Raw genomic sequence first — 25404 nt, 5'->3', positions numbered from 1 at the left:
ATTTAACTAGGCAAGTCAGTTAAGAACAAATTCTTATTTACAATGACGGCCTACCGGGGAACAGTGGGTTAACTGCCTTGTTCAGGGGCAGAACGACAGATGTTTACCTTGTCAGCTTGGGGATTCGATCCAGCAACCTTTCGGTAACTGGCCCAACGCTCTAAGCTACCTGCCGCCCCATACTGACTCGAGACATTTCAGATTTTCATTTGTAAACATTTTGAAAAACATAATTCCACTTTGACATTATTGGGTATTGTGTGTAGGCCAGTGACACAAAATCTCAATTTAATGTATTTTAAAATCAGGCTGTAACACAACAAAATGTGGAAAAAGTCAACGGGTGTGAATACTTTCTGAAGGCCCTGTAGATGCACCACTATACTTAGATTTTACCCTTTTAACATTTTACATTAGTGTGGATTGAAGAAAGTTAACGTTTTAAAAAATGTGTGTTTCTTTTATCATCAGAGATTAAATAATTCTAATGAATGTTGGGTGCGCGTTTTTTCGCTTGCATTTTTGATTTTACAAGCGCGGGTGCGCGCCTGTGTTGCCATAGGAATGTAAACATTTCCTTGTCCTCTGGCCTTGACTGGTGTTTTGGCATTCATAGCTAGGTTAAAGTTTCGCTACTATGGGAAGTATTACAGATGTTTACTCCTCTGTCTGCAAAGAACTAAAACTACGAACTAATCGATACATTTTAGAAGTCCTGCAAGAGACGGAGGGGAAGACGGGGTAGGTTCGCAGCATCATGGCATGCTGCAGTTAATTTTCTAGCCGCAAAAGCAACTTCTTATACTGACATTCACGTTTCTCACGAACGAGCTTAACCAAGCCCTGCCTGCCTGTCTGCATTCCGTAGAGACATCACACTCAAACTGACTGGGAACGACAGGCTGAGAAAGGTAGAACAAGTGACCAACAAAGATGCTCTCGCTCTGTCCAGAACCCTCCGAGACAACGACTCAGTGACAGGTAGATAGACATGTGTACCGTTGAGACCATAGATAGCCTGCATTCTAACAAAATCCTCAAGTGGGATCCTCCTCTCCTTCATCACTGGTCTGCGAAGTCAGAGGATAGGATAGGTGAACGCATTGTAGACATGCAAGCACAGGGATATGCTTTCTCCTGTCGGGTTCTTAGATCCACGGCCGGCGCCAGAACGAATCAGTTGGACTTGACTGGTGATTTTCATAGGTGCGCTCGTTTGTTGAGGAACCTCCCACGTGTGTACGCACTTACGCGTTCACAATTTTTGTTACGGGTGTCAATAGTAAAGACCAGGCAGTTCGTGAGTTGCAACGTTGGGGAAGCTTACAATTTATGTCAATTGTGATTATTTGTTATATGCGCATTTTCGTGGAACAGTTTCATTTCAATAATAACGTTTTTGTTCTCAAAATAATTGTCACTTGGTTAATCATAAAAATCTTAAGTAAAATTATAAAAATCTAAAAGTTCAAATTCAGCTATGGCGAGAGCACTAGCCTCTGCCATGTGGACACATTGGTACACTGTGATCCATTGGCGACTAAAGAAATGAGAGCATAGAACTTCGTTATAACCTATAGGCCAATGCAATGCTGCAGTAGGCCTATAACTTCCGTGTCAACTAAGTAAAATACACACGCCTAAAGCAGTAAAAAAAAATGACAAAAATATCCTGATGAAAATTCCGGTTCTTTCAATCAAATGAACCTCTCTACTCCACCTGTCTGCCTCACTTTATATCCATCTTGACTTGAACAATTGCAAGTGTAGTGCAACATTGTATCAAATCATCACTGGGTCCAGCCGAAGCTGTCACTAGTGAACTTATTCCTGGCCCTCAGAGTTTCCTGAGCCAGTTAGCTCAGAACAGACAGCTGTTTTTTTAATGATGTTTCCACTGGATATATGGGATCATCAGATTATGATATTTTGCTCTTTCACATAAAAAAATAACTAGCTGTGGATTGTTTCAAATCACAAGTGTGTTTGGGAAACCCACTGTTTGGGTAGTGCGCGTGGCAGTATGTATAGCTGATTGAGTTGCGGCTGTCAGTGATAAGCGTCTAAAATATGTGTGAAGATAATGTGTCTTGAGTATAACTTAAAATGTTGCATCAAGAAGAAGATGGTGAATATACGGTGCGTCTCTCTCCAGGATGCGAATGCATGCATATGTAGGAAAATGCCCATTTGGCAATGTCTGATTTCTGATTGTCTTAACTCACTACGTACACCACTAATAAAATTTGCTTCTCAGTCATTTTTTCTTCGCCTCACACAAGTCAACGAAGTCTGCTTTTCTTAACATACATTGCAAATGATAGTTCCTATTTGAAAAATCTTTCCAATACTCCCAGCCTCGATAAGCACCAAGCTTCGGTGTGAATAAGACGCTAATGATCCTCTGTGGCTAAGTCATGCTCTCTGGTGAAGTATTTTGAATGATTATTTAGACTGGAATAATTATATAATTTTGTCGAAACATCAATTTACTTTAGGGCAATCCAGCATCCTAACAATTAATCAAATTCTTACATCAGCAGATGTCACAAAGTGCTATAAAGAAACCCAGTCTAAAGCAATGCAGATGTAGAAGCACGGTGGTTAGGAAAATTTCCCTAGAAAGGCTGGAACCTAGGAAGAAACCTAGAGAGGAACCAGGCTCTGAGGGGTGGCCTCTTCTGGCTGTGCCGGGTGGAGATTATATTCTAAGAATAATAATCACAGTGGTTGTAGAGGGTGCAACAGGTCAGTACCTCAGGAGTAAATGTCAGTTGGCTTTTCATAGCTGAGCATTCAGAGGTCGAGACTGCAGGTGCGGTAGAGAGAGAGTCGGAAACAGCAGGTCCGGGACCAGTTAGCACGTTCGGTGAACAGGTCAGGGTTCCATAGCCGCAGGCAGAACAGTTGAAACTGGAACAGCATCATGACCTGGTGGACTGGGGACAGCCAGGAGTCATCAGGTCAGGTAGTCCTGAGGCATGATCCTAGGGCTCAGGTCCTCTGGGAGGGGGAGCGAGGGAGAGAGAGAGAATTAGAGGGAACATACTTAAATTCACACAGGACACCAGATAAGACAGGATAATTACACCAGATAGACTATTGCAGCATAGATACTGGAGGCTGAGACGTGTGGGTTGGTCCGACGATACCCCCGGAGATGGCCAACCAGGCAGGATATAACCCCGCCCACTTTGCCAAAGCACATTGCCTTTGTCTACACTTTGCCTTTGTCTACACATACTTAGACAGAGGGGCACTGTTTCACTGTCCAGATAGCATCAGATACATGGTCTACACATACTGAGACAGAGGGGTACTGTTTCACTGTCCAGACAGCATCAGATACATGGTCTACACATACTGAGACAAAGGGGCGCTGTTTCACTGTCCAGACAGCATCAGATACATGGTCTACACATACTGAGACAGAGGGGCGCTGTTTCACTGACCAGACAGCATCAGATACATGGTCTACACATACTGAGACAGAGGGGCGCTGTTTCACTCGCTCGGATGCTTTAACTGGATTCATGTCTTTCTGTCGGCACGCGTCGCTGTGAAATAAATTATTAATATTAAAATGTTTTATTTGGATGTGCAAAGAGGTGCGGTAGGGCGGGCCAGGCCCTCAAAGGCCCGCCCATAACGCTGACCCTGCTTAGATCAGTGAAGATGAGGGAGAGGAGAGAACTTCACTTATAGATATTGAGATGCACTTTTATGTCCATGTGTCTTGTTGTTCATCCAGGTGTGTTGTTGATTGACAGGTCTGGACTTGAGGTACAACTGCATCACAGACGAGGGGGCGGGACACCTCGCTGACCTCCTCAAGGTAACCTGGTCACATATAATGGAGGTCGATTAGAACACTGGTCCCATTTCCTAAAATCCAGACATGCTGTTGTTAAGTGTGTATTAAGCGGTGTGTTGTTGTGTGTTATATTGTGTCAGGAGAACGTGTGTCTGCGCTCTCTGGACCTGACGTGTAACGACATTCAGACAGACGGAGCTGAATACATTGCAAAGAGTTTGACTGTATGTACAGTTGAAGTTGGAAGTTTACATACACTTAGGTTGGAGTCATTAAAACTAGTTTTTCAACCACTCCACAAATGTCTTGTTAACAAACTATAGTTTTGGCAGGTCGGTAAGGACATCTACTTTGTGCATGACACAAGTAATTTTTCCAACAATTGTTAACAGACATATTATTTCACTTATAATTCACTGTATCCCAATTCCATTGGGTCAGAAGTTTACATACACTAAGTTGACTGTGCCTTTAAACAGCTTGGAAAATTCCCTGAAAATGATGTCATGGATTTAGAAGCTTCTGTTAGGCTAATTGACATAATTTGAGTCAATTGGAGGTGTACCTGTGGATGTATATCAAGGCCTACCTTGAAACTCAGTGCCTCTTTGCTTGACATCATGGGAAAATCAAAAGAAATTAGCCAAAACCTCAGAAACAAATTTGTAGACCTCCACAAGTCTGGTTCATCCTTGGGAGCAATTTCCAAACGCCTGAAGGTACCACGTTCATCTGTAAAAACAATAGTGCGCAAGTATAAACACCATGGGACCACGCAGCCGTCATACCGCTCAGGAAAGAGACGCGTTCTGTCTCCTAGAGATGAAGGTACTTTGGTGGGAAAAGTGCAAATCAATCACAGAACAACAGCAAACGACCTTGTGAAGATGCTGGAGGAAACAGGTACAAAAGTATCTATATCCACAGTAAAACGAGTCCTATATCAACACAACCTGCAAGGCCGCTCTGCAAGGAAGAAGCCACTGCTCCAAACCCGCCATAAAAAAGCCAGACTACAATTTGCAACTGCACATGGGGACAACGATCGTACTTTTTGGAGAAATGTCCTCTGGTCCGATGAAACAAAAATAGAACTGTTTGGACATAATAATGACCATCGTTATGTTTGGAGGAAAAGGGGGGAGGCTTGCAAGCCGAAGAACACCATCCCAACCGTGAAGCACGGGGGTGGCAGCTTCATGTTGTGGGGGTGCTTTGCTGTAGGAGGGACTGGTGCACTTCACAAAATAGCTGGCATCATGAGAAAGGAAAAGGATGTGGATATATTTAAGCAACATCTCAAGACATCAGTCAGGAAGTTAAAACTTGGTCTCAAATGGGTCTTCCAATTGGGCAATGACCCCAAGCATACTTTCAAAGTTGTGGCAAAATGGCTTAAAGACAACAAAGTCAAGCTATTGGAGTGACCATCACAAAGCCCTGACCCTAATCCTATAGCAAATTTGTGGGCAGAACTGAAAAAGTGTGTGCAAGCAAAGAGGCCTACAAACCTGACTCAGTTACACCAGCTCTGTCAGGAGGAATGGGCCAAAATTCACCCAACTTATTGTGGGAAGCTTGTGGAAGGCTACCTGAAACATTTGACCCAAGTTAAACAATTGAAAGGCAATCCTCCCAAATACTATTTGAGTGTATGTAAACTTCTGACGCACTGGGAATGTGATGAAATAAATAAACGCTGAATTAAATCATTTTCTCTACTATTATTCTGACATTTCACATTCTTAAAATAAAGTGGTAATCCTAACTGACCTAAAACAGGGAATTTTTACTAGGATTAAATGTCAGGAATTGTAAAAAACTGAGTTTAAATGTATTTGGCTAAGGTGTATGTAAACTTCCGACTTCAACTGTATATATACATTATTTTATAAATACACTATGCAGTAGCTATATAGACCACATAAAACAACATACAGGAAGTCTTCAATACATGATTTCTCCATTTGTATACACCATGTAAAGTGTGCGTGTTTTTCACTATCTCCAGTCTAATGATGCCCTCCTGTCTCTGAGGCTGACTGGTAATAAGATAGGGAATGGAGGAGCCATGCACTTCGCCAGCATGCTGCAGGTCAACTCTACACTACAGGAGCTGGACGTGGCCGACTCTGACCTGGTAACACATGCGCCACACACTCTCGCATACATATACTGGCTGTGTCCGAGTTGGGATGTAGGGTTTGAGCAAAGCCTGAAGGTAGGGAGCAGCAGTTCCTCTTGCTGCTCCATAGGCAAGTACCATGGTCTTCTAGTGGATGTGAGCCAGTGGAGTGTGTGAACGAATGTGGTGACATGGGAGAAGTTGGGAAGGTTGAACACCAGGTGGGCTGCAGTGTACTGGATAAGTTGCAGGGGTTTGACGGTACAAGCGCGGAGCCCAGCCAACAACAATTGCCAGGATTAGGACCTGCGCCGCTTCCTGTGTGAGGTAGGGTCGTACTCTACGGATGTTGTAGAGCATGAATCTGCAGGAGCGAGTCACTGCTTTGATGTTTGCCGAGAACTACAGGGTGTTGTCCAGGGTCAGGCCATGGTTATTGGCGCTCTGGGAGGGGGACACCGTCGAGTTGTCAACCATGATGGAGGTCTTGGAGCGGGCAGGCTTTCCCCGGGAGGAAGAGCAACTCCACCTTGTCGAGGTTAAGCTTAAGGTGGTGGGCTGATATCCAAGCTTAGATATCTGCCAAAAACTAAAACAATCCATATGTTCAAATCAAAAGGCCTGATTAACATGACATCATTAACACAGCCACATCCTGAGTCCCCAGTGCTGACACATTCACAAATCAAAAGATGGTTTAGTATTTACTTTAAAAGCTCTGATGAAGGCCAAGAGAACAAGAAACACTTTTCCATGAGAAAACAGAAATCCACCCCCGAAAAAATCTGATTTTAAGGAGAACAAAAACTATTTAGCCTGCATTTGAACACCACCGCAGAAGCTTCGCTATTCGTCATCTTCCCAATTAAGTAGCTTCGTTTTGTTGTTTGGTTACTTGAAGAGAACCAGGGCCTATCACCTGCAGACCACCTCTTCCGGTGCATTGTGGAAACGTGTGCATCGAATTCTACTAGATGAAGAGTTGAAATTAGTATAACATCCTGGCATTTAAACCATACACGATTTTTGAAAATCCACATACTATAAAACATTCTATTTTCGAATACTGAGAATTTGTCATGCGCGATTGCGTTGTTTCCCGCTATTTGTTGATTTCAGTAGTGCATCCCCATATGTAATTGATGAGCTGTTGTCAAAGCCAAAATGAGCATGACATCCGGGCATTTAAAGTATACTCGATTTTTTTTACAATTTGGCGTACTATTAAACATAATTTTCTCGCATGCTCAAACGGCCTACTATTTAGGATAAAAGTTTGGGTATTCCGACATGGCCTCTCTCTCTCTCTCTCTCTCTCTCTCTCTCTCTCTCTCTCTCTCTCTCTCTCTCTCTCTCTCTCTCTCTCTCTCTCTCTCTCTCTCTCTCTCTCTCTCTCTCTCTCTCTCTCTCTCTCTCTCTCTCTCTCTCTCTCTCTCTCTCTCTCTCTCTCTCTCTCTCTCTCTCTCTCTCTCTCTCTCTCTCTCTCTGTGCATAGGGGACTCAGAGTGTGATAGCGTTTGCCATCGTCTTGAACAACAACAAGAGCCTCCGATCTGTCAACATCAGCAGACCTCTACTCTTCAGCCACCAGGTACACAACGTGTACTAGACGTGGTCTTCAGAAAGACTACCATGTCAGAACATATGTGCATCTTTTGTGTGGCTCTGTCTCTTTCTGAGAAAATAAAAGCTGCAAACTCGAATGGCTACGATGCAATACGTTTAGTAAAGCCACCTTTCGACAGCTACGCTGCCTTCATCAGGTTCTCTCTCTGTCATAGGAGGAAACAGCGGTCCATCTGTCAGGTATGTTGGTGGTTAATCAGTGTCTGAGGGAGCTGCACCTGGGAAAGATGGGCATGACTGACTGTGGAGTGGAGAGACTCACTGACGCCCTGAGAACCAACTACACCCTCAAATACCTGGACTTACGCTGGTACACACACACCATTTTTTTTTTACATTTTAGTCATTTAGCAGACGCTCTTATCCAGAGCGACTTACAGTAGAGTGCATACATTTTATTACATTTTTTTACATACTGAGACAAGGATATCCCTACCGGCCAAACCCTCCCTAACCCGGACGACGCTATGCCAATTGTGCGTCGCCCCACGGACCTCCCGGTTGCGGCCGGCTGCGACAGAGCCTGGGCGCGAACCCAGAGACTCTGGTGGCGCAGCTAGCACTGCGATGCAGTGCCCTAGACCACTGCGCCACCCGGGAGGATTGGACACCACACCGTACACAGACACACACGCACCATGCACAGAAACATCATACACTCAAAGACCATACACATACTTACATACACCATAAGCACGCTCATAGTTACTCACACCATACACCCCTCCTCTCTGTCTGTCCTCTGCTCAGTAACCATGTGACTCGTGATGGGGCGCGGTGTCTAGCAAAGGTCCTGAAGAACAATGGAACCTTGGAGATTCTGGACCTGGCGTTCAATCGCATCGAAGACGATGGCGCCCTCTACCTCAGCCAGGCTATCGCCCTGCCCACCTGCAACCTCAAAGCGTGAGACACACATACACACACACCTCACCTTTAACCCACCCCCAAACCTTGAGTGTTACTTATTGGACAAGTTCAGTTAGTGCTTACATTTTTCACTTTGTTTCAAAACTTTTCCTACATTTTCGTTCCTACTGAACACAACCCAGGATTTATCCAACTCTCTCTTCTCCCTCTCTCTCTTGCTCTGTCTCTCCAGGTTGTCTATCCCCAGTAATAACATAGCTACTGTTGGTCTGGTGTCTCTGTCTCGGGCCATGCAGGCTAACAACACTCTGACACACATCTACATTTGGGGGAACAGATTGGAGGAGCCTGTCTGTCAGGTAACACGCACGCACACGCACACACACAGATCCATCGGGCAATTTCTTTGGCCACTATACCTATTTTGCCAATTGGACTGAACCCCTTTGCTACACGGAACCCTACTACTCCATCACGACTGGTATATTCGACGTAACTGCGCGATGAGGCTATAACAGACTTCCTCCGTCGTGACGTCCCTCTATGGCCCTTCTGCTAGCTTGCTAGCCCCGGCCTGCTAGCTGTCTGAATCACCGTGTCTCCAGCCAGCCTAACTACTCACTGGACTCCTATGATCACTCGGCTACGCATGCCTCTCCCTAATGTCAATATGCCTTGTCCATTGCTGTTCTGGTTAGTGATTATTGTCTTATTTCACTGTAGAGTCTCTAGCCCTGCTCAATATGGCTTCGCCAACCCTTTAGTTCCACATCCCACACATGCGCTGACATCAGCTGGTTTAAATGTTTCTAGAGGCAATATCTCTCTCATCATCACACAATGCCTAGGTTTACCTCCAATGTATTCACATCCTACCATACCTTTGTCTGTACATTTTGCCTTGAACCTATTCTATCGCGCCCAGAAACCTGCTCCTTTTACTCTCTGCTCCGAACGTACTAGACGGCCTGTTCTTATAGCTTTTAGCCGTACCCTTATCCTACTCCTCCTCTGTTCCTCCGGTGATGTAGAGGTTAATCCAGGCCCTGCAGTGCCTAGCTCCACTCCTATTCCCCAGGTGCTCTCATTTGTTGACTTCTGTAACCGTAAAAGCCTTGGTTTCATGCATGTTAACATTAAAAGCCTCCTCCCTAAGATTGTTTTATTCACTGCTTTAGCACACTCTGCCAACCCGGATGTCCTAGCCGTGCCTGAATCCTGGCTTAGGAAGACCACCAAAAGCCCTGAAATTTCCATCCCTAACTATAACATTTTCCGACAAGATAGAACTGCCAAAGGGGGGGGAGTTAGCCTGCAGAGTTCTGTCTTACTATCTAGGTCTGTACCCAAACAATTCGAGCTTCTACTTTTAAAAATCCACCTTTCCAGAAACAAGTCTCTCACCGTTGCCGCTTGCTATAGACCACCCTCTGCCCCCAGCTGTGCCCTGGACACCATATGTGAATTGATTGCCCCCCATCTATCTTCAGAGCTCGTGCTGCTAGGTGACCTCAACTGGGACATGCTTAACACCCCAGCCATCCTACAATCTAAGCTTGATGCCCTCAATCTCACACAAATTATCAATGGACCTACGGGCACCCTCATAGATATCATCCTAACCAACTTGCCCTCCAAATACACTGCTGTTTTCAACCAAGATCTCAGCGATCACTGCCTCATTGCCTGCATCCGTAATGGGTCTGCGGTCAAACGACCACCCCTCATCACAGTCAAATGCTCCCTAAAACACTTCAGCGAGCAGGCCTTTCTAATCGACCTGGCCCGGGTATCCTGGAAGGATATTGACTTCATCCCGTCAGTAGAGGATGCCTGGTTATTCTTTAAAAGGGCCTTCTTCACCATTTTAAATAAGCATGCCCCATTCAAAAAATGTAGAACCAGGAACAGATATAGCCCTTGGTTCACTCCAGACCTGACTGCCCTTGACCAGCACAAAAACATCCTGTGGCATACTGTATTAGCATCAAATAGCCCCCGTGATATGCAACTTTTCAGGGAAGTTAGGAACCAATATACACAGGCAGTTAGGAAAGCTAAGGCTAGCTTTTTCAAACAGAAATTTGCATCCTGTAGCACAAACTCAAAAAAGTTCTGGGACACTGTAAAGTCCATGGAGAATAAGAGCACCTCCTCCCAACTGCCCACTGCACTGAGGCTAGGAAACATTGTCACCACCGATAAATCCACTATAATTGAGAATTTCAATAAGCATTTTTCTACGGCTGGCCATGCTTTCCACCTGGCTACCCCTACCACAGTCAACTGCCCTGCACCCCCCACAGCAACTCGCCAAGCCTCCCCATTTCTCCTTCACCCAAATCCAGATAGCTGATGTTCTGAAAGAGCTAGACAATCTGGACCCTCTCTAAAATGATCTGCCCGAAATTGTTGCAACCCCTATTACTAGCCTGTTCAACCTCTCTTTCGTATCGTCTGAGATTCCCAAAGATTGGAAGGCTGCCGCAATCATCCCCCTCTTCAAAGGGGGAGACACTCTAGACCCAAACTGCTACAGACCTATATCTATCCTACCCTGCCTTTCTAAGCCAAGTTAACAAACAGATTACCGACCATTTTGAATCCCACCGTACCTTCTCCGCTAAGCAATCTGGTTTCAGAGCTGGTCATGGGTGCATCTCAGCCACGCTCAAGGTCCTAAACGATATCATAACTGCCATCGATAAGAGACATTACTGTGCAGCCGTATTCATCAACCTGGCCAAGGCTTTCGACTCTGTCAAATCACCACATTCTTATCGGCAGACTCAACAGCCTTGGTTTCTCAAATGACTGCCTCGCCTGGTTCACCAACTACTTCTCTGATAGAGTTCAGTGTGTCAAATCGGAGGGCCTGTGGCACCCCCGTAGAGATTGCCACAGGCCCTCCGGGTTCAATTCTCAGGCCGACTCTCTTCTCTGTATACATCAATGATGTCGCTCATGCTGCTGGTGTTTCTCTGATCCACCTCTGCGCAGACGACACCATTCTGTATACTTCTGGCCCTTCTTTGGACACTGTGTTAACTAACCTCCAGACGAGCTTCAATGCCATACAACTCTCCTTCCGTGGCCTCCAACTGCTCTTAAATGCAAGTAAAACGAAATGCATGCTCTTCAACCGATCTCTGCCCGCACCTGCCCGCCCGTCCAGCATCACTACTCTGGACGGTTCTGACTTAGAATACGTGGACAGCTACAAATACCTAGGTGTCTGGCTAGACTGTAAACTCTCCTTCCAGACTCACATTAAGCATCTCCAATCCAAAATTAAATCTAGAATGGGCTTCCTATTTCGCAACAAAGCCTCCCTCACTCATGCTGCCAAACATACCCTCGTAAAACTGACCATCCTACCGATCCTCGACTTCGGCGATGTCATCTACAAAATAGCCTCCAACACTCTACCCAAAAAATTGGATGCAGTCTATCACATTGCCATCCGTTTTGTCACCAAAGCCCCATATACTACCCACCACTGCGACCTGTACGCTCTCGTTGGCTGGCCCTCGCTTCATACTCGTCGCCAAACCCATTGACTCCAGGTCATCTACAAGTCTTTGCTAGGTAAAGCCCCGCCTTATCTCAGCTCACTGGTCACCATAGCAGCATCCACCCGTAGCACGCGCTCCAGCAGGTATATCTCTCTGGTCACCCCCAAAGCCAATTCCTCCTTTGGCCACCTTTCCTTACAGTTCTCTGCTGCCAATGACTGGAACGAACTACAAAAATCTCTGAAGCTGGAGACTCATATCTCCCTCACTAGCTTTAAGCACCAGCTGTCAGAGCAGCTCACAGATCACTGCACCTGTACATAGCCCATCTGTAAATAGCCCATCCAACTACCTCATCCCAATACTGTATTTATTTATCTTGCTCCTTTGCACCCCAGTATCTCTACTTGCACATGAATATTCTACACATCTATTCACTCGTGTTTAATTGGTATATTGTAATTACTTTTCCACTATGGCCTATTTATTGCCTTACCTCCCTTATCTTACCTCATTTGCACACACTGTGTATAGACTTTTTCTACTGTATTATTGACTGTATGTTTGTTTATTCCATGTGTAACTCTGTGTTGTTGTATGTGTTGAACTGCTTTGCTTTATCTTGGCCAGGTCGCAGTTGTAAATGAGAAATTGTTCTCAACTAGCCTATCTGGTTAAATAAAAGTGAAATAAAAAAATAAAAAATATAAAACACACACAAATCAAAATCACACTCAAAGCCACACTCTTACTCCCCTCCACCAGGCTTTCAGTGATCTGCTGTCCAGTGGTCGTCTGTCGTCGGAGCAGACCGATGTGTGTGTGTACGAGGTGGACGGGTGTGTGTGTCTGGCTGAGGTCTTCCATGGGCTGAAGAGGCACTACTACTGGACACCCAGCTACGGACAGGATGTAAATCCTGCTAGCAATGCAGCTGTGACCCTCACAAATACACAACTCTATCCTAACTAACTCCTCACACACACCCTAAACCCTTAATAATACTACCCACCTAGCGCACATTCAGTTTAACTTGATGCATATATGCACTCTAATAAATATCTAATAAACTGTTTTAAGTAACTTTTCTGTTCATGTCCTATTTGTATCATGCTCTTGTGTTGTATGTTTACGCTGACCGCTTGTCAGGCCCTACTTCCAAAAGAGGTTTTGTAGCCTCAAAAATATATTTTCCTGTTATATAAAGGTTAAATAAAATAAAAAATAAATTATCCTTTTCATTCATTTACAATATGGCTGGTACACCAAATATGGCCAACATGTTGATGTGATATAGTTGCCATGGTAATGACCATTTTTGCATAGAACACTAAGAAAAGTTTAGATTGCTCAATATTCTCCATCTACAGTGCATTCGGAAAGTATTCTGACCCCTTGACTTTTTCCACATTTTGTTACGTTACAGCCTTATTCTAAAATGGATTAAATTGTTTTTTCCCCTCAATCTACACATAATACCCCCATAATGACAAAGAAAAAAAAAACAACATAAATATTACATTTACATAAGTATTCACCCTTTACTCATTACTTTGTTGGAGCACCTTTGGCAACGATTACAGCCTCGAGTCCTCTTGGGTATGACGCTACAAGCTTGGCACACCTGTATTTGGCGAGTTTCTCCCATTCTTCTCTGCAGATCCTCTCAAACTCTGTCAGGTTGGATGGGGAGCGTCGCTGCATAGATATTTTCAGGTCTCTCCAAAGATGTTCGATCAAGTCCGGGCTCTGGCTGGGCCACTCAAGGACATTCAGAGACTTGTCCCAAAGCCACTCCTGCGTTGTCTTGGCTGTGTGTTTAGGGTCGTTGTCCTGTTGGACGGTGAACCTTCGCCCCAGTCTGAGTTCCTGAGCGCTCTGGAGCAGGTTTTCATCAAGGATCTCTCTGTACTTTGCTCTGTTCATCTTTCCCTCGATCCGGACTAGTATCCCAGCCCCTGCCGCTGAACAACATCCCCACAGCATGATGTTGCCACCACCATGCTTCACCGTAGAGATGGTGCCAGGTTTCCTCCAGACGTGACGCTTGGCATTTAGGCCAAAGAGTTCAATCTTGGTTTCATCAGACCAAAGAATCTTGTTTCTCATGGTCTGAGAGTCCTTTAGGTGCCTTTAGGCAAACTCCTACCAGCTGTCATGTGCCTTTTACTGAGGAGTGGCTTCCGTTTCGCCACTCTACCATAAAGGCCTGATTGGTGGAGTGCTGCAGAGATGGTTGTCCTTCTGGAAGGTTCTCCCATCTCCACAGAGGAACTCTGGAGCTCTGTCAGAGTGACCATCGGATTCTTGGTCACCTCCCTGACCATGGCCCTTCTCCCCCAATTGCTCAGTTTGGCCAGGCGGCCAACTCTAAGAAGAGTCTTGGTGTTTCCAAACTTCATCCATTTAAGAACGATGGAGGCCACTGCGTTTTTGGGAACCTTTAATGCTGCAGAAATGTGTTGGTACCCTTCCCCGGATCTGTGCCTCGACACAATCCTGTCTCTGCGCTCTATGGACAATTCCTTCGACCTCATGGTTCGGTTTTTGCTCTGACATGCACTGTCAACTGTGGGACCTTATATAGACAGGTGTGTGCCTTTCTAAATCATGTCCAATCAATTGCATTTACCACAGGTGGACTCCAATCAAGTTGTAGAAACATCTCAAGGATGATCAATGGAAACAGGATGCACCTGAGCTCAATTTCGAGTCTCATAGCAAAGGGTCTGAATACTGTTTTTTATTTTTAATACATTTGCAAAAATGTCTAAAAACCTGTTTTCGCTTTGTTATTATGGGTTATTGTGTGTGGATTATTGAAGAAATTTTTTTATTTAATCCATTTTAGAATAAGGCTGTAAAGTAACAAAATGTGGAAAAAGGGAAAGGGGTCTGAATAAATTTCGATTGCGCTGTAGAACAATGGTATGGCTCTGGTAATTACTATGGCAATCATTAACTCCATTCAGCCACAAGAGCATTAGTGAGGTCGGGCACTGACTGCGTTCCAATTCATCCCAAAGGTGTTTGATGGGGTTGAAGTCAGGGCTCTGTGAAGGCCAGCCAAGTTCTTCCACACCGATATCGACAAACCATTTCTAAATGGATCTTGCTTTGTGCACGGGGCATTGTCATGCTGAAACAGGAAAGGGTTTTCCCCAAACTGATACCACAAAGTTCAAAGCACAGAATCGTGTAGACTCTAGAATGTCATTATATGCTGTAGGATTAAGATTTCCCTTCATTGGAACTAAGGGACCTAGCCCGAACCATGAAAAACAACCCTAGACCATTATTTCTCCTCCACCAAACTGTACAGTTGGCACTATGCATTGGGGCAGGTAGAGTTCTCCTGGCATCCACCAAACCCAGATTCGTCCATCGGACTGCCAGATGGTGAAGCGTGATTCATCACTCCAAAGAACGCGTTTCCACTGCTCCAGAGTCCAATGGCGGCAAGCTTTACACCACCCCAGCTGACGCTTGGCATTGCGCATGGTGATCTTAGGCTTGTGTGCGGCTGCTCGGCCATGGAAACCCATATCATGAAGCTCCCAACAAACAGTTCTTGTGCTAACGTTGCTTCCAGAGGCAGTTTGGAACTCGGTAGTGAGTGTTACAACCGAGGATAGACGATTTTTATGCACTTGGAGAGTGATGTCATCAACCTTCAGCAAAACTGAAATTACACCATATTCACTACTATATGGCTCCCTATTCCCTATTATAGTGCACAACTTTTGGCCAAAGATTCATATGCTGCCACATAGAGCTCTGGCCAAAAGGAGTGCACTATATTAGGGAATATGGCGCACGGAGGTTGGTGGCACCTTGGGGTGGGGAGGACGGGCTCATGGTAATGGCTGGAGCAGAATCAGTGGAATGGTATCAAAGACATGCTTTCCATGTCTTTGATGCCATTCCATTCACTCCATTCCAGCCATTATTATGAGCCGGCCTCCCCTCAGCAGCCTCCACTGATAGGGAGCCATATAGAGAATACGCTCAGCAGCCTCCCCTCAGCAGCCTCCACTGATCAAATCAAATTTTATTAGTCACATGCGACAAATACAACAGGTGTAGACCTTACAGTGAAATGCTTACTTACGAGCCCCTAACCAACAATGCTGTTTCAAAAAAATACGGATAAGAATAAGAGATAAAAGTAACAAGTAATTAAAGAGCAGCAGTAAAATAACAATAGCGAGACCATATACAGGGGGGTACCGATACAGAGTCAATGTGCGGGGGCACCTGTTAGTTGAGGTAGTATGTACATGTAGGTAGAGTTATTAAAGTGACTATGCATACATAACAACAGAGAGTACATTTACATTTTAAGTCATTTAAAATAGTAGCAGTGGTGTAAAGAGGGTGAGAGGGCAATGCAAAAAAGTATGGGTAGCCATTTGACTAGATGTTCAGGAGTCTTATGGCTTGGGGGTAGAAGTTGTTTAGAAGCCTCTTGGACCTAGACTTGGCACTCCGGTACCGCTTGCCGCGCGGAAGCAGAGAGAACAGTCTATGACTAGGTTGGCTGGAGTCTTTGACCATTTTTAGGGCCTTCCTCTGACTGCCTGGTATAGAGGTCCTGGATGGCAGGAAGCTAGGCCCCAGTGATGTACAGGGGCGTTCGCACTACCTTTCTGTAGTGCCTTGCGGTCGGAGGCCAAGTAGTTGCAATACCAGGCAGTGATGCAACCAGTCAGGATGCTCTCGATGGTGCAGCTGTAGAACCTTTTAAGGATCTGAGGACCCATGCCAAATCTTTTTAGTCTCCTAAGGGGGGATAGGTTTTGTCGTGCCCTCTTCACGACTGTCTTGGTGTGCTTGGACCATTAGTTAGTTGGTGATGTGGACACCAAGGAACTTGAAGCTCTCAACCTGCTCCACTGCAGCCCCGTCGATGAGAATGGGGGCGTACTCTGTCCTATTTTTCCTGTAATCCACAATAATCGCCTTTGTCTTTATCACGTTGAGGGAGAGGTTGTTGTCCTGACACCACACGGCCAGGTCTCTCACCGCCTCCCTATAGGCTGTCTGGTCGTTGATCAGGCCTACTACTGTTGTGTCATCTGCAAACTTAATAGTGGTGTTGGAGTCGTGCAGTCATGAGTGAACAGGAACTACAGGAGGGGACTAACCACTCTGCCCGCTGCCTGGTAACCACACACCTACCCCTTTCCTCTCCTTTCCCCCCAGCTTTAAAATAGTTGTATACACAGGATAGCAGGATATCAGCTCTGCCCAAATATCTGCCTCTCCTGCGACACCTGGTGGTTCTACAGCTGAATTACAACCCTCTGGTAGAAGTTATGCCTCAGGGCTATACAACTCTACCTAAAGGAGACTGGATACAAGCTCCGCAAGGCCATACAGATACTACAAACATACAAACACACATACAGGTGCTTGTAAATAACTGAAGGGCGAACACAGTCTTGTGGCACACAGGAGATCTGAGTTTTTGAACCCAGTTGGTCACACACATACAATGTTTCTGCGAACAGATCCAGGCATGGTGGCAGGGGCTGATGGTCCGGAGGGGCTTCGAAATGTTCCGAGAACTGGAGAAGGACAGAAGAAGAGTGATGGAAGAAAGGAACTTGCAGTGAAGGAGAAGAAAGCACCCGCCTAGCCAGCAAGAAGAATAAATGATTCAGGTTCTGTTTCTATCGGAGATGAGAATGTGAAACCCATTAAACACAATATGACACACTACTTTCCACCTGCAGAATTATTACACACACTCCAAGATGTCAAACGTGTTATTCATGTACCCGGTGCATAATTTATTGAAACAATCATCAGCATGTCAGAGTGAAGCTAAAAGTCAAATGAACAGAGTTGGTCAAACACCTCAGATCAGTAGACTCACAGTGTTAGTAGTTTTACTGATGTAAACTTCTTACTTTCATCAAAGTCATTTTCAGCGGGAAAACAATGTGCAAACAGTATGGTGTATGTGCATGGTGCTTAACATCACAATATTATTTTGGGTGCTTGATCTGAAAAGACAACATAGTTAATGTGTTTGACCCAAATGTTAGTAATAAACATTAGATACATTTACATGAAATCAATTAAAACAAACAAAAGCCCCTCCAATTCCCTTCCCTCTTTCCAGCTCTACTCCTCATAGCGTTCCTCCTCTAGCCCCTCCTGATTGGCGGACGAAGCAAACAGGACGGGGTCCAACTCTAATAGTACTTCCCTCTTCCTGAGGGCATGGTTTACCTGCTCCCGCTCCTGGAGGAGAGAAGGATGAAATAACATACAACTGATAGTTCCAGCCACTCATTACAATTGGCCTGATTTTATGCCATATAGATGAAAAGTCAGTACCAAGTCAGTGCTTGTGTGTGTGTGTACCTGGGCTGTGAGAGTCCATCGCTGAAGAGAGAGACGTGTCAGCGCAGGTAGATGAGGAAAAGCAGAGAGCAGGGTTGGCAGCCAGGTCAGGGGTGAGGGGTTAGAGGTCAGGAGTGAGGGCTTAGAGGTCAGGGGTCGCAGACTAAGGTCCAGCTCCTCCAGTGAGCCCAGCCCACCCTCTCCTAGCAACCCACACCACCCCTCCTCCCCCACCCCTCCGTTATAGGACAGGTCCAACACACGCAGAGAGGACAGAACGCCACGCTTACATACCACAGCTAGGGGGAGAAGGAAAGATTATTAGACGCACCTGTATTTGTGTCAGTAGTTGTGTATAGAGTGCGTGATAGTGTGTGTATGCATGTGTGTACCCAGATGAAGCAGGTCGTCAGTAGTGAGGTCACAGCTGCTAAGGCGGAGCTCCTGGGTGACTGACGGCTGCAGAGCTTCCAATAGCAGTGCCAGACGCCCGCCCACCATCTTACTCCAGGACACATCTATACACCGCAGGTACGGCAAAGCTAGAGCTGGAACACACACATACAGAATATTTTATTTGGATTCAAGCAGTCAAACAGAAGCCTCATCTTGAAGTACACTAGACTAGAATAAGAAGCAGCCAGTAATAGTGGAGTACCGAGTGCGCTGAGTGATTCCTGGTTCAGACTGCAGCCGTTGAGTGGGAGGAGTTTAATCTGTGACAGCGGGAGGGCGGAGACTAGATCACTGACCACACCCCCAACCTCCTTATTGGATGACAGGTCCAGTTCCGTCAGCTCAGTGAGCGAGGGCAGCGCCTGGACTGGAGACAACAAACACTCACATTCAAAGGTACGCATCAACTTAAGACATATCACTTCTCTCTCTCTCTCACACACACACACTCACTGAGGGCCTGTAGGTCTGTGTGTGTGAGGCAGCAGAGGTGCAGGTCCAGGCCGCCCAGATGTGAGAGGAGAGCCAGGTGAGGGGAGAGGAGGGACAGCCCCCCGGCCACACCCTTATTACAGGACAGGTCCAACTGACACAGGGAGCGGAGGCAGTGGAACGAACCACCTGTAGAGAGAAAGAGGGGTGGATCAAATTAACAGATCTATGAGGACTGATAGATGAATTAGCCCCTAGACAAACACTAATCTAAGGCCAGTTTCACTCCCTTATGTGTTTGACTGGCGTCTTACCCAACAGGCCGAGGGATTGTGTGGTCAGGCCACAGTCGTGTAGGCGTAGGGTTGTAAGGGAGGGGGTGTGGCTCAGGGAAGGGACTAACCCCCCCAAACCCCACACGCCGCCTTTCCCTGGCTCTGTCTCTGACATGCTGCCTGTGAAAGAAAAACAACACCAAGAAAATCTACTATCATCTGCAACTATATCAACTGCCACCAATGTTCCTTATAGGACACATCACTGCACTCTATACTCCTCTGTAAACTGGTCATCTCTGTATACCCGTCGCAAGACCAACTGGTTGATGCTTATTTTAAAAAAACTCTTAGGCCTCACTCCCCCCTATCTGAGTTATCTACTGCAGCCATCATCCTCCACATACAACACCCGTTCTGCCAGTCACATTCTGTTAAAGGTCCCCAAAGCACACACATCCATGGGTCACTCGTCTTTTCAGTTCGCTACAGCTAGCGACTGGAACGAGCTGCAACAAACACTCAAACTGGACAGTTTTATTTCAATCTCTTCATTCAAAGACTCAATCATGGACACTCTTACTGACAGTTGTGGCTGCTTTGTGTGATGTATTGTTGTCTCTACCTTCTTGCCCTTTGTGCTGTTGTCTGTGCCCAATTTTTTGTTGTCTGTACCCTGTTTTGTGCAGCTACCATGTTGTGCTGCTGCCATGTTGTTGTCATGTTGTGTTGCTACCATGCTATGTTGTTATCTTAGGTCTCACTTTATGTAGTTTTGTCTTTCTTGTCGTGATGTGTGTTTTGTCCTATATTTCCATTTAATGTATTTTTAATCCCAGCCCGTCCCCGCAGGAGGCATTTTTCCTTTTGGTAGGCCGTCATTGTAAATAAGAATTTGTTCTTAACTGACTTGCCTCGTTAAATAAAAGGTTACATTTTTTTATTATAATAATAAAAATTATAAAATTATAATATTTATATATATATGAACTGCAACAAATGAGTAAGGGCTGACCCCCTTTTCAACTTAGGAGTGTTGGCTTGCTTCTAGCACCCTTTTACTGTAGTTTTTTTATAATAAAGAGTTGAGCACCGTCCTCTGCTTCTGTCTGTGTGTGGGCCAGGAGAGGGTTGCAAGACGCATCCAACACACACAGTCTGGGGAGAACACTCACTATACCACCTGGGATGAGAAAGAGAGGGGAGAGACCTTTTATTTAACTTTTTACTTAACCTCGTACAACTTTGTGTTTGTGTGTGTGTCTGTGCATGCATGTGTACGTACCCAGTATAGTAGCGTCAGTTTCAGTGAGCTGGCAGGCCACCAAGTAGAGCTCTCTAAGGGTTGGGTGGAGTTTACCCACAATGCCCTGCAAAGTTGAGCCACCAATACCAGCATTCCAGGACAGGTCCAGAACCTCCAACACCGGAACACACTTCAATGCCTCACCTACACAACACACACAGGCAGTCTGCAAAATAGCCACTAATGTAAAGACACAGTTAGTGTGTAGGTTAGAGTCTCTTTTTAAGCCCCACCCAGAGCAGTGATGTCATCAGCAGTCAGCCTACAGCAGGAGAGCCTGAGCGTTCTGAGCCCACCCACGTTCTGGAGGTGAGAGGTCAATGATCTCAAACATCCTCCAATCAGCTCGTTCCATGACAGGTCCATCTCCTCCAATAAAGACAGCGAGGGGAGCAAGGTAGCTGAGAGAGAGACAGGGTGTATGAGGGCACAAAAATATGACGAGTATGTGTGTGTGTGTGTCTTGAAATGTACATTTGATTTGTGGATCCAAATAAAGTATTTAAATGTATGTGTGTACTAACCCAGTTCCAGTACATCAGTAGCAGTGAGGTCACAGTGAGCCAGACTCAGAGTCCTGCTGTCTGCTCTCTTCCCCAGCCTCTTGACAAACACACACACACGACCCCAGCCCATGTCACACACACTCTCTGCTAGGTCAGCTGGGCCAGGAACAACACCTGGGACACAACACAAACATATCACACGTTAAGTTATCCTAAGACACACTACAATTCCAGTAAAATGGTACTGACTATGGGCACTAAATACTTTTGCTGCTTATTGAGGTTCTCACAGTCCTCTCACCTGCTCCGTCCCTCTCCTCCTCCGTCTCTCTGTCCTCAGGAAGCCCTCCACTCTCCGCTTGGCGGGACAGGAAGCGGCCGGACGTTGACTTCCTGTCTGAGGTCGTGCGTTTCCTGCGGATCTGGTTCATGATGAGGTCAAACGGTGATCGTCCCCGCCCCCGCTGGACTTCTGGCCAATCACAAACAGACATGAGCAGGCATCTAATCAATCCCAAAACGACCCTTACCCTCTACCCCAACCCAGTTCTTGAGAGCTACAGGGTGTGCAGTATTTTGTTCCAGCTCAGCTTTAACACACCTACTCAGTCAAGTGATCAATTGAGTCAAGGACTGATGTATGGCCATAACAACAGATCAATCAGATTTTCCAATCTCATTCCAAACTTTATCATATTTGAATCATCAGTGGGACATAATCAGTTGGCTAGGAAATCAATATCGGAGCCTAGACCTGTATAGGAGCAAAAACATAAAGCAACATACCTGATGATTCCATTCTTCAGTGCAGCTCAGCAACTCAAATAGCTCTGTAACAGCTTATGATCAGATGGTGCACAGATCACACACACGTTGACACAGATACCATTTTACATGACCGTTTCTGCCTAGAATAGGGGCAATACTTCTGTATTCAATCTTTTGAGTAGGCCTACCGAATTGAACACTGAAATCTTATTAAAAACACAATCGACCTCCCACAAAGAAACCCAAGCTGCGTGCGTCTTGTCTCTTTTATTGCGAAAAACATGACATTTTTCAGCATTTAAAGTTTACAATACATACTTTTGGATCCGTGTTATTGCCTGACCGCTGAACTGCGTCTGTCGCAGGTGTAGGCTACTTCAGCTCCAAGTAGAGGCTGTCCTGTACAGATCTAGGATCGGCTTGCCGTCCTCAAACCCCCTTCAGCTCAATAAACGCCAAATTGACCTTGGATCAGCGTCTACAGATGCGACTCCTTCGGATATTGTCACTCCGTGTTGACGCGTGGTGTCTCGTGCTCTTCAGGTGCAGTCTTCAGTTGTTATCACAGCAAATCCCCGCCTATTTCTACAATGTATCTTCTTAAAATCAGATGTTAAACCTAACCCTAACCACTCTGGTAACCATATGCCAAACTCTAACATTAAATTAAGACCCAAAAGCACCTTTTGTTTTCATTACTTACGATATAGCCTAGCCAATTTGGACTTTGTGGCTGTGGTAACGAGTGACAACCATCAGGTGTGCCATCCATTCAGGAAGTAGACTTCGGAACTCCTTTAGTAAACAAAAACGACAGCTTGCAACATAATAAATATTGAGCTAAAATCCATTTTTTCATCTAGGTCGAACAGAGATGATTGAATAACGCTGAAATATTTGGATTGATCAATACATATTTTATTTATTACAAGATTACATTCATATAATAACTTAATTATCATTATATTACATATCACCCAAGGATAATAATGCTATAAGACTACTCAAAGGAAACATATGTGGACTTTATGTAGCCTACATATTGACTTAATGTAAATATTTAGCAATTTTTTACTGGAAATATGTAAGCCTAATGTACAGTAAAAGATGGTTCCCAAAAATCGAGCAAATAATTCAACTCTCGACCTAATTGTATTATTTTTATTATTATATATATTTTTTAAACCTTTTATTAAACGAGGCAAGTCAGTTAAGAACAAATTCTTATTTACATTGACGGCCTACCAAAAGGAAAAATGCACCAAAAGGAAAAATGCCTCCTGCGGGGACGGGGGCTGGGATTAAAAATACATCTGAATCTGAAATGAGACAGTGACAAGGGGCATTGCTATCTCATTTATATACGACAAACACTTCTCCAGGCGTTGTGAGATCTGATTATTTGTGCAACACAACTGCAATAAAGACGACCTGAAACGCAACTATGTGTCTTCTCTAACTAACTGTGCTGGATTTGCACAGAGGCCTTCATTGGTAAGATCCTCAGAGGATGGAGACTACAGCTAAACTCAGCAAAACTCAGAAACGTCCCCTTTTCAGTACCCTGTCTTTCAAAGATAATTCGTAAAAATCCAAATAACTTCACAGATCTTCATTGTAAAGGGTTTAAACACTGTTTCCCATGCTTGTTCAATGAACCATAAATCAACCTATCGGACCTTGTAGTCATGGCAAATAATATTCACATTTTTGGTGACTTCAATATTCACATGGAAAAAGCCACAGATGCACTCCAAAAGGCTTTCGGAGCCATCATCGACTCAGTGGGTTTTGTACAACATTTCTCTAGACCTACGCATTGCCACAGTCATACCCTGGATCTAAACTCAGCAAAAAAAGAAACGTCCCTTTTTCAGGACCCTGTCTTTCAAAGATAATTTGTAAAAATCCAAATAACTTCACAAATCTTAAATGTTAAGGGTTTAAACACTGTTTCCCATGCTTGTTCAATGAACCATAAACAATTAATGAACACTCACATGTGGAACGGTCGTTAAGACACTAACAGCTTACAGACAGTAGGCAATTAAGGTCACAGTTATGAAAACTTAGGACACTAATGAGGCCTTTCTACTGACTCTGAAAAGCACCAAAAGAAAGATGCCCAGGGTCCCTGCTCATCTGAGTGAACGTGCCTTAGGCATGCTGCAAGGAGGCATGAGGACTGCAGATGTGGCCAGGGCAATAAATTGCAATGTCGGTACTGTGAGACGCCTAAGACAGTGCTACAGGGAGACAGGACTGACAGCTGATCATCCTCGCAGGGGTAGACCACGTGTAACAACACCTGCACAGGATCGGTACATCCGAACATCACACCTGCGGGACAGGTACAGGATGGCAACAACAACTGCCCGAGTTACACCAGGAACGCACAATCCCTCCATCAGTGCTCAGACTGTCCGCAATAGGCTGAGAGAGGCTGGACTGAGGGCTTGTAGGCCTGTTGTACGGCAGGTCCTCACCAGATATCACCGGCAACTACGTTGCCTATGGGCACAAACCCACCATCGCTGGACCAGACAGGACTGGCAAAAAGTGATCTTCACTGACGAGTTGCGGTTTTGTCTCACCAGGGGTGAAGGTCGGATTCGTGTTTATCGTGAAAGGAATGAGCGTTACACCGAGGCCTGTACTCTGGAGCGGGATCGATTTGGAGGTGGAGGGTCCGTCATGGTCTGGGGCGGTGTGTCACAGCATCATCGGACTGAGCTTGTTGTCATTGCAGGCAATCTCAATGCTGTGCGTTACAGGGAAGACATCCTCCTCCCTCGTGGTACCCTTCCTGCAGGCTCATCCTGACATGACCCTCCAGCATGACAATGCCACCAGCCATACTGCTCGATCTGTGCGTGACTTCCTGCAAGACAGGAAGGTCAGTGTTCTGCCATGGCCAGCGAAGAGCCCGGATCTCAATCCCATTGAGCACGTCTGAGACCTGTTGGATCGGAGGGTGAGGGCTAGGGCCATTCCCCCCAGAAATGTCCAGGAACCTTGGTGCCTTGGTGGAAGAGTGGGGTAACATCTCACAGCAAGAACTGGCAAATCCATGAGGAGGAGATGCACTGCAGTACTTAATGCAGCTGGTGGCCACACCAGATACTGACTGTTACTGTTATTTTTGATTTTGACCTCCCTTTGTTCAGGGACACATTATTCCATTTCTGTTAGTCACATGTCTGTGGAACTTGTTCAGTTTATGTCTCAGTTGTTGAATCTTGTTATGTTCATACAAATATTTACACATGTTAGGTTTGCTGAAAATACAGTGAGTAATACAGTGAGCATTTTTGACAGTGAGAGGATGTTTATTTTTTTGTTGAGTTTATTACCAAT

The 25404-nt window shown here is 45.3% G+C and overlaps 2 protein-coding genes across 5 annotated transcripts; one reads left to right on the top strand and one right to left on the bottom strand.

The window, feature by feature from the left end:
* The first annotated feature begins 637 nt into the window (after window positions 1-637).
* On the top strand, window positions 638-12962 carry lrrc34 (leucine rich repeat containing 34). The gene is made up of 9 exons (XM_038972682.1): window positions 638-741; window positions 869-981; window positions 3771-3835; window positions 5826-5954; window positions 7435-7530; window positions 7721-7875; window positions 8316-8471; window positions 8668-8794; window positions 12716-12962. The coding sequence occupies exons 1-9, from the start codon at window positions 638-640 to the stop codon at window positions 12920-12922; spliced, it is 1152 nt and encodes a 383-aa protein (XP_038828610.1). The 3' UTR covers window positions 12923-12962.
* A 4762-nt stretch (window positions 12963-17724) lies between these two features.
* lrrc31 (leucine rich repeat containing 31) lies at window positions 17725-22814 on the bottom strand. Of its 4 annotated transcripts, none has more exons than XM_038973239.1 (13): window positions 22366-22814; window positions 22066-22118; window positions 21581-21751; window positions 21298-21453; window positions 21007-21174; window positions 20753-20917; window positions 20561-20650; window positions 19507-19647; window positions 19214-19381; window positions 18963-19127; window positions 18697-18852; window positions 18326-18603; window positions 17725-18202 (listed from the first exon to the last, which is right to left on the bottom strand). In XM_038973239.1, the coding sequence occupies exons 2-13, from the start codon at window positions 22076-22078 to the stop codon at window positions 18083-18085; spliced, it is 1791 nt and encodes a 596-aa protein (XP_038829167.1). In that variant the 5' UTR covers window positions 22079-22118; window positions 22366-22814; the 3' UTR covers window positions 17725-18082. The 4 variants fall into 4 exon arrangements, with proteins under 4 accessions (XP_038829167.1, XP_038829169.1, XP_038829168.1 ...); XM_038973241.1 differs by having other exon boundaries at window positions 21581-21748; XM_038973240.1 differs by having other exon boundaries at window positions 22066-22109.
* Between the last annotated feature and the right edge of the window lie 2590 nt (window positions 22815-25404).

The sequence above is a fragment of the Salvelinus namaycush genome, chromosome 33 (assembly GCF_016432855.1).
Source record: "Salvelinus namaycush isolate Seneca chromosome 33, SaNama_1.0, whole genome shotgun sequence".
Taxonomy (NCBI): Eukaryota; Metazoa; Chordata; class Actinopteri; order Salmoniformes; family Salmonidae; genus Salvelinus; species Salvelinus namaycush.
The sequence above is the reverse complement of the archived record's forward strand: the minus strand, read 5'-3'. Positions and strand labels throughout refer to the sequence as shown.

Coding starts and splice junctions, on each gene's coding strand:
- lrrc34 (XM_038972682.1), top strand. CDS start 638: ATGGGAAGTATTACAGATGTTTACTCCTCTGTCTGCAAAGAACTAAAA. Junction 7,531..7,720: donor CTCTACTCTTCAGCCACCAG/GTACACAACGTG, acceptor TCTCTGTCATAG/GAGGAAACAGCGGTCCATCT. Junction 8,472..8,667: donor CCCACCTGCAACCTCAAAGC/GTGAGACACACA, acceptor CTGTCTCTCCAG/GTTGTCTATCCCCAGTAATA.
- lrrc31 (XM_038973239.1), bottom strand. Junction 21,454..21,580: donor GGAGGAGAGGGACGGAGCAG/GTGAGAGGACTG, acceptor GTTGTGTCCCAG/GTGTTGTTCCTGGCCCAGCT. Junction 18,203..18,325: donor GATGGACTCTCACAGCCCAG/GTACACACACAC, acceptor TCTCTCCTCCAG/GAGCGGGAGCAGGTAAACCA.